At 38.0% G+C, this 6,809-nt stretch overlaps 1 protein-coding gene across 1 annotated transcript; it reads right to left on the reverse strand.

The window, feature by feature from the left end:
- Positions 1–451: 451 nt before the first annotated feature.
- On the reverse strand, positions 452–1,003 carry LOC129481347 (large ribosomal subunit protein uL23). The gene has a single exon (XM_055276676.2). The coding sequence runs from the start codon at positions 994–996 to the stop codon at positions 526–528; it is 471 nt and encodes a 156-aa protein (XP_055132651.1). The 5' UTR covers positions 997–1,003; the 3' UTR covers positions 452–525.
- Positions 1,004–6,809: the final 5,806 nt, after the last annotated feature.

Below are 6,809 nucleotides of genomic sequence, written 5' to 3' on the forward strand. Positions count from 1 at the left end.
GGAGAAGGAAAAGCACTAATTTTTTCGTGCCATAAAATTCCTAAAAATGATGCTCTGATGGTAACATAGTGCCCTATATGTGAGTACCATGGTTATAGATTTAATCTAAAATATGAAATCACCAATACTATATAGCCAATATCAAAAACATGTTGATCAATTAATAAAAGATATGTTGATCAATAATGATCAAAGCTTACCGATACCACCAAGTCCAGTGTTCATTCTAACAGCACAGCACAATGGTTCCAGACAATTACCTAGTCTTGCTCTCCATATCATGTGGAGTTATTAGCCAATGGGTGACAATTTTCTCTTAAGCAAGATGAATAAATTCTAGACATCTTCTGTATAGCATTCCACCTATAGGCAACCATATTGTACTGTACACTGAAAATTTTGTTAAGAAGATAGATCTTATGTTAAGCGTTCTTACCACAATTTAAAATAATTTTTTTTTTTTTTTTTTTTTTATGGTGAAAAGATATATATATATATATTTAGAATTAGGCAGCTGGACTCAGTTTAGATGATCCCAATTTTGTTGGCAACATCCAAAGCATCGTAATCAGGAGCCAGTCGAACATATGCCTTCTTCTCTCCATCAGGCCGAATCAGGGTGTTGACCTTGGCCACATCGATGTCATAGAGCTTCTTCACAGCCTGTTTAATCTGGTGCTTGTTGGCTTTAACATCCACAATGAACACAAGTGTGTTGTTGTCTTCTATCTTCTTCATGGCAGACTCAGTGGTCAGCGGAAACTTGATGATAGCATAGTGGTCAAGCTTGTTTCTCCTGGGAGCGCTCTTCCGAGGATATTTAGGCTGTCTCCGGAGTCGCAGTGTTTTGGGCCGCCGGAAGGTGGGTGACGTGCGGATCTTCTTTTTTTTGTGGCTGTGGACACCTTTCAACACTGCCTTCTTGGCCTTTAAAGCCTTTGCTTTGGCTTCGGCTTTAGGAGGGGCAGGAGCTTCCTTCTTCGCTTTCGGCGCCATCTTGTGAAAAGGCTAAAATAATTTTTTAAATTAGCTAATAAACCTTTTTTTATGGTCTAGATACGAATTTCCAAATATAAAGATAGATAATTTAATTGTCTTTAAAATTTAAGCCTAGGTGAAGTGTCAAGAATGTCAGCATTTATTTCTGTGTTTTCAAATCAGAACATAAACATAAACAAATCAAAACATCAACTACATTCAGGTCTCCAACTTTAATGTCAACTATCTGTTAATTGATTTTAGGTCCACATATTTGTCCACAATGGCACATTTCTAAACCCATCATCTGGAATTAAAACTACTTACCTACTCTCTATACCATTGCCACTTAACGAGAATTTCCTGGTTGTGGTCAGGAATGTGTTTATTCTCATGCATTCTTTGCAGGCTGCATTGCCCAGAGTTCAATCTGGTTTCATATTGTGAGGCACAGGGGGAGAGTGGAAAGAGGTAAAGATTACCTACACCTTCCCACCCGTCCACCCTGACCCTATCCTCTTCCCCACTGTCTGAGAGCTTTAGACAGTGGCTACATTTTTCCATGGCTGCATCCAGAAAGGTCCACTGTTATTTCAGTTTTAACCAAATAATCCCTGCCCCTGAGCTCTGGTAAATGCCTCTTCTCTTTGCTACTCTAGCCTCAGAGAAATAATTCCTTACTGGGGTTCCTGATATCTGGGTTTTCTCTCAGTGATTTCACTGGTGTCTCAGCCCTTCCATTACCCTTGCAGCCAATCCCCACCTCGAAATTATTGTTGTCCAGGGAACTCAAACAACTCAACAAGAAAAAACACAAATAGCCCCATTGAATAGTGGGCAAATGACATGAACACATATTTTTCAAAAGAAGACATGCAAATAGTCAACAAGCATATGAAAAACTGCTAAATATCACTAATCAGAGAAAAATCAAATTAAAGCCATAATAAGATACTATCTTACAACATTAAAAAATATGTTGGTGAGCATGTGGAGACAAGGGAATGCTTTGTACGCTGTTGGTGGGAGTGTAAATTAGTGCAACCTCTATGGAAAACAGTATGGAGATTTTTCAAAAAACTAAAAATAGATGTACCATTTGACCCAGTCGTCCCAGTACTGGATATCTACGCAAAAGAAAAGTGATCATTACACCAAAATATACCTGCACTCATATGTGTACTACTAAAAGCATCAAAGATATGGAATCAACCTGAGTGTCCATCAAAGGATGATTGGATAAAGAAAATGTGTTATTATATATATATATATATATATATATATATATGTACACACACACACATTAAAAAAACAGATTTTCGTGATATATATATATATATATAACATGGTGTATATATATATGGTATATATATATCATGGTATATATGTATCATAGTGTGTATATATATACCATGGTGTGTGTGTATATATATATATCATGATGTGTATATATATATCATGGTGTATATCTATATCTATATATATATATATAATGGTGTATATATATATATATCATGGTGTATATCTATCTGTATATATATCATGGTGTATATATATATATATAATGGTGTGTGTATATATATATCATAGTATAGATATATCATGATATATATATATCATGGTATATATCTATATATCATGGTATATATATATTTTTTTTTCTATTTTGTAATGTGGTGTTACTTTTACATAGAAAAACACCTGATACTTTTGAGACCTCAGTTATCTCTCACATAAACTCTCATTGAATTTATCTGTACCCAAGTCATGGTGTTAAGAAGTCTTGCTGTGACTATATATATATGGTCTATAAAAAAGAATGAAATTATGTCTTTTTCAGAAACATAAGTGGAACCGGAGGCCTTTATCTTAAGTAAAGTAACTCAGAAATGAAAGTCAAATACGGTATATTCTCACTTACAAGTGGGAGCTAAGCAATGTGTACACATGGACATAGAGAGTGGAATAATAGACATCGGAGGCTCGGAAAGGTGGGAGGGTGGGAGTGGGGTGAAGGATGAGCAATCACCTCTCGGGTACAATGTGCACTATTTGGATGATGATTACACTAAAAGCTCAGGCTTCATCAGCACATAATATATCCATGTAAGAAAACTGCACTTTTACCTTCTAAATCTGTAAAGATAAAAATTAAATTGTCCTTATTTCAAATGCAGTAGGTGGTTTCTGTTTTGTTTTTGTATTTTTGCTTTTTGACAAAATTGCGATATATATGCTCTGTATAATGATATCCTAGGAGTCACGTTTCTGGATCTACTTTTTCAGGGTCATTTCTAAGCATTGTGGATTATGTATCTGTTTTAGATTGAAAATACTGAACCATACAGCTTTCATGGGATTTGAGAATGAAATCATATTTTCCCTAAGAAATGGTATCTTTTCTTCTAAAAACAGAAAGCAGTCTAACTTTGATAATTAATTCTCATATGCATTGGGAACACATGCATAGGTAGACAGAAAGTTTGATGAAATGCTACCATGTGATATATGATTTTCATATATATCTCATTTATTCTTGCAACCACTCAACAGGGATATTATGTAGCATAACTTGCTGTTATGAAATCTGTAAAATAGCTACAAACCAAATCCAAGGCTGTCTGAGTCCAAAGCCTAGACCATTTCTACTCTGTAAAACTGCTTCTTCTTCAGAGAAAATATTTAAAACAACAGTGACAGACTATGAATGTTCAATATGTATAATATGGAAATTTGTCTCTTTTTTCTTTATTTTTCTTGCTGTATTAGAAAAACTCCTTGCAGCGTTTTAAGATTAATGTTCCTTTCCCTCTAGGAAAGAGGATAGAGCAAAACAAGTTTTGTTTTATTAATGATTTGAGTTCTGGATTTAATAAATTTTAAACATACAATACGAAATTAAAAGAGATGATATATTTTGGTATGAGGATGAGTTAGAGGTAGAAGACATAGAGATAAAGAAGTGAAGGAAGTTTATCAGGCATGAAACAGAAGCCTGGGGCACGATGACAGGGAAGTTTTCCAAGTGGGAGGAGCTACTGATTAGTGAGTCCAGAGGGTATTTCCCAGAAGGAACAACGTAGATCAATAAGGAGGTTCAAAACCAAATTGTCTGTACCTGGTAAGGACAGAAGTACAAATTCACTGGACTGTGTTAACAATCTTGTTCCTTATCAAAATGTAATCTATAGAGAACTTCGTTAATCTGGATATTACGCAGGCATCATGCTGATTCACTAAATGATGAAATCATCTTTATGAGCCTTGATAAAATAAAGTACAAATAATCCAAAATGTCCTGGAAATATACATGCATCATGGAAGATGGTAGGTAAACTTCATGGAGAATCAAGGGCTTGACAAATTGATGTACTTAGAGGACTGAGGTATGCCACAGGTAGGGAAGAAATGGTTGCATGTTGCACCTCCAGTTACTAAGGCAGAAGCCCAGATCTTCATGGATTTTGGAAGTAGCATTATTTATTGAGTGATATGGTTTGGCTGTGTCCCCACCCAAATCTCATGTTGAATTGTAGCTCCCATAATTCCCACGTGTTGTGGGAGGGGCCTATGGGAGGTTACTGAATCATGGGGGCAGTTTTCCCCCATACTATTCTCATGGTAGTGAATAAGTCTCAAGAGATCTGAGGGTTTTATAAGGGGTTTTACCTTTCTCTTGGCTCTCATTCTCTCTTGTCTGCTGCCATGTAAGACGTGCCTTTCACCTTCCACCATGATTATGAGGCCTCCCCAGCCAAGTGGAACTGTGAGTCCATTAAACCTCTTTTTGTTTATAAATTACCCAGTCTCTGTTATGTCTTTAGCAGCAGCATGAAAACAGACTAAAACATTGGGAACTTGGAAACTATCAGTTTTAAGTGGAATCTAGAGAAACAGAGGGCTCTGTAGCACAATCTGTTCTGCCTCTTAGGCCACATGACTCAGTAAATCCAGAGATGCTAGATGTATCTGTAATAGATAATGAAGCTACATGGAGTCTTTGACAAGCCCAAATATAAGGGTTGCAGAACAGACCCATAGGGTTTTAGATAAAAGCCATGTCTTCCTTAGCGTGCAGCTGGACCCCAGCAGACTGAGCACCGTCATGCGGGATATCAAGTGATTTTCCAATCATATTTTTTCCTCATGAGTTGGATATGTTCAGATCTGTCAATGTATGACACTGAGAGTTTGCAGCATCAATATATTATACAATATTTGATGGAAAATGTGTTGTATTAATGTCTATAGTTATGTAACAAATCACCATAAATTTAGCGTCTTAAACAACTTAAACAACACACATGCATTATTTCACAGATTCTGTGGGTGAAGAGTGTGGGCACAGATTAACTGGGTCCTCTGCTTAGGGTTTCAATGGCTGAGAAAAAAGGTGTTGACTAGACTGTTTTCTCATCTAGAGTTTACTGGAGAAAATCCACTTCCAAGTTGGAAAAATTCATTTCCTTGCAGTCACAGGGTTAAGGTCTCCAGCTTCTTGCCAGCTGGGGCAGGGGGCCACCTTCAGCTTCTGGAGGCTGCCAGTAGTTCTGAGAAGCCACCGGCAATTCCTGCCACATGGCCACTTACACTTCATCAAGCCAATAAGAAGAACCTCTGTGACAAGCCAGCCTGCAAAGCAGGGTAATATACTGTAACTATCATGCGAGTGACATCCCGTCACATTCACCAAATTCTACTGATTAGAAGCAAGTCAAGGTCCCATTGACATTCCAGGGGATGGAATGAGGCACAAGGCATTCAGCACAAGAGGTGGAGATCATGGGGGCATCTTAGAGTCTGCCTGCTACAGATAAATTCAGAGTTAAGCCTGAAAAGATCCAGAAGACACAAGTAAGTTGTAGCCATGAGTAGCCCAGGTGCAATATCATATAACTCTGTAGCGCCAGTGTCTTCTCCTCAGCTAAGGAAGGCGTCAGGAGAGACATCTTAGGATCAACCTATGGAAGAAGAAAAAATGTGTGGTATTTTGCATGTCGGCTCAGGGCAAAGAGTGCATTTTAGAATAAAGGAGGTGTGGCAACGTGTGTGCATGGCTGTCAGATGCACAGGGCTAAGAAGCAACTGCTAGAAAGACCGAATAGCTATAGTAGGTTCAGCTCATGTGGAACTTGGGACACTGCTCTGTATGTTTGAGACTCTCTCCTCCAGAAAACAAAATATTCACGGAGCCAGCAGTCAATACATGGTGCTGAGACTGACATGTCTAGAAAACACAGGTCTCAGGACCACAAGGTGAAAGAGTTGCCCCCTCACCATCACATGTGAGTATTCACTTGAAGAATCACTGTGTTTTCCACTCTCACATTAGGCTCTCCTGGATTAGGGATAATGGTTCCCAAGAAGGAATTGCTTCTATAGGGAATGTAGAAAGAATTCCACATAATATAAAGTTACTTCAAGTTGGAACTGCTGTCTGATTACTTTGGGTTTCTCATACCAATGTACTCAGAGCCAAGAAAGAAAATACTCGGCTAAGGAGGTAATTAGTCCAGGTTATTATGAGAGACTGTGACAAATGTTGTAGAATCCAAAAGACTAATATGGCCATCTCCTGTTACTTATCTGCTCAGTGAGAACAATGAACGGGCACTTATAGCAGTCATGGTCCAGTAAGAGGAAGAAAGTATGGGTTCGACTCTTTAGGGGTGATGGTTTGAGTCAACGCAATAGACCAGCAACCCAGACCAAAGAGATCTGTCATTCTTCCTGTGAGTAACACTGGAACTGCTCTCGTCAACCTTACACTGTTCGTCTCTGACTTCCTGTTCTGGACTTTTCTGTGGCACAGTGAGAGTAATGTCATGGTG

This window comes from Symphalangus syndactylus, chromosome 4 (assembly GCF_028878055.3).
Source record: "Symphalangus syndactylus isolate Jambi chromosome 4, NHGRI_mSymSyn1-v2.1_pri, whole genome shotgun sequence".
NCBI classification, from domain to species: domain Eukaryota; kingdom Metazoa; phylum Chordata; class Mammalia; order Primates; family Hylobatidae; genus Symphalangus; species Symphalangus syndactylus.

Bases quoted from the DNA above. Each gene is read 5' to 3' on its own strand.
- LOC129481347 (XM_055276676.2), bottom strand. From the start codon at position 996: ATGGCGCCGAAAGCGAAGAAGGAAGCTCCTGCCCCTCCTAAAGCCGAA.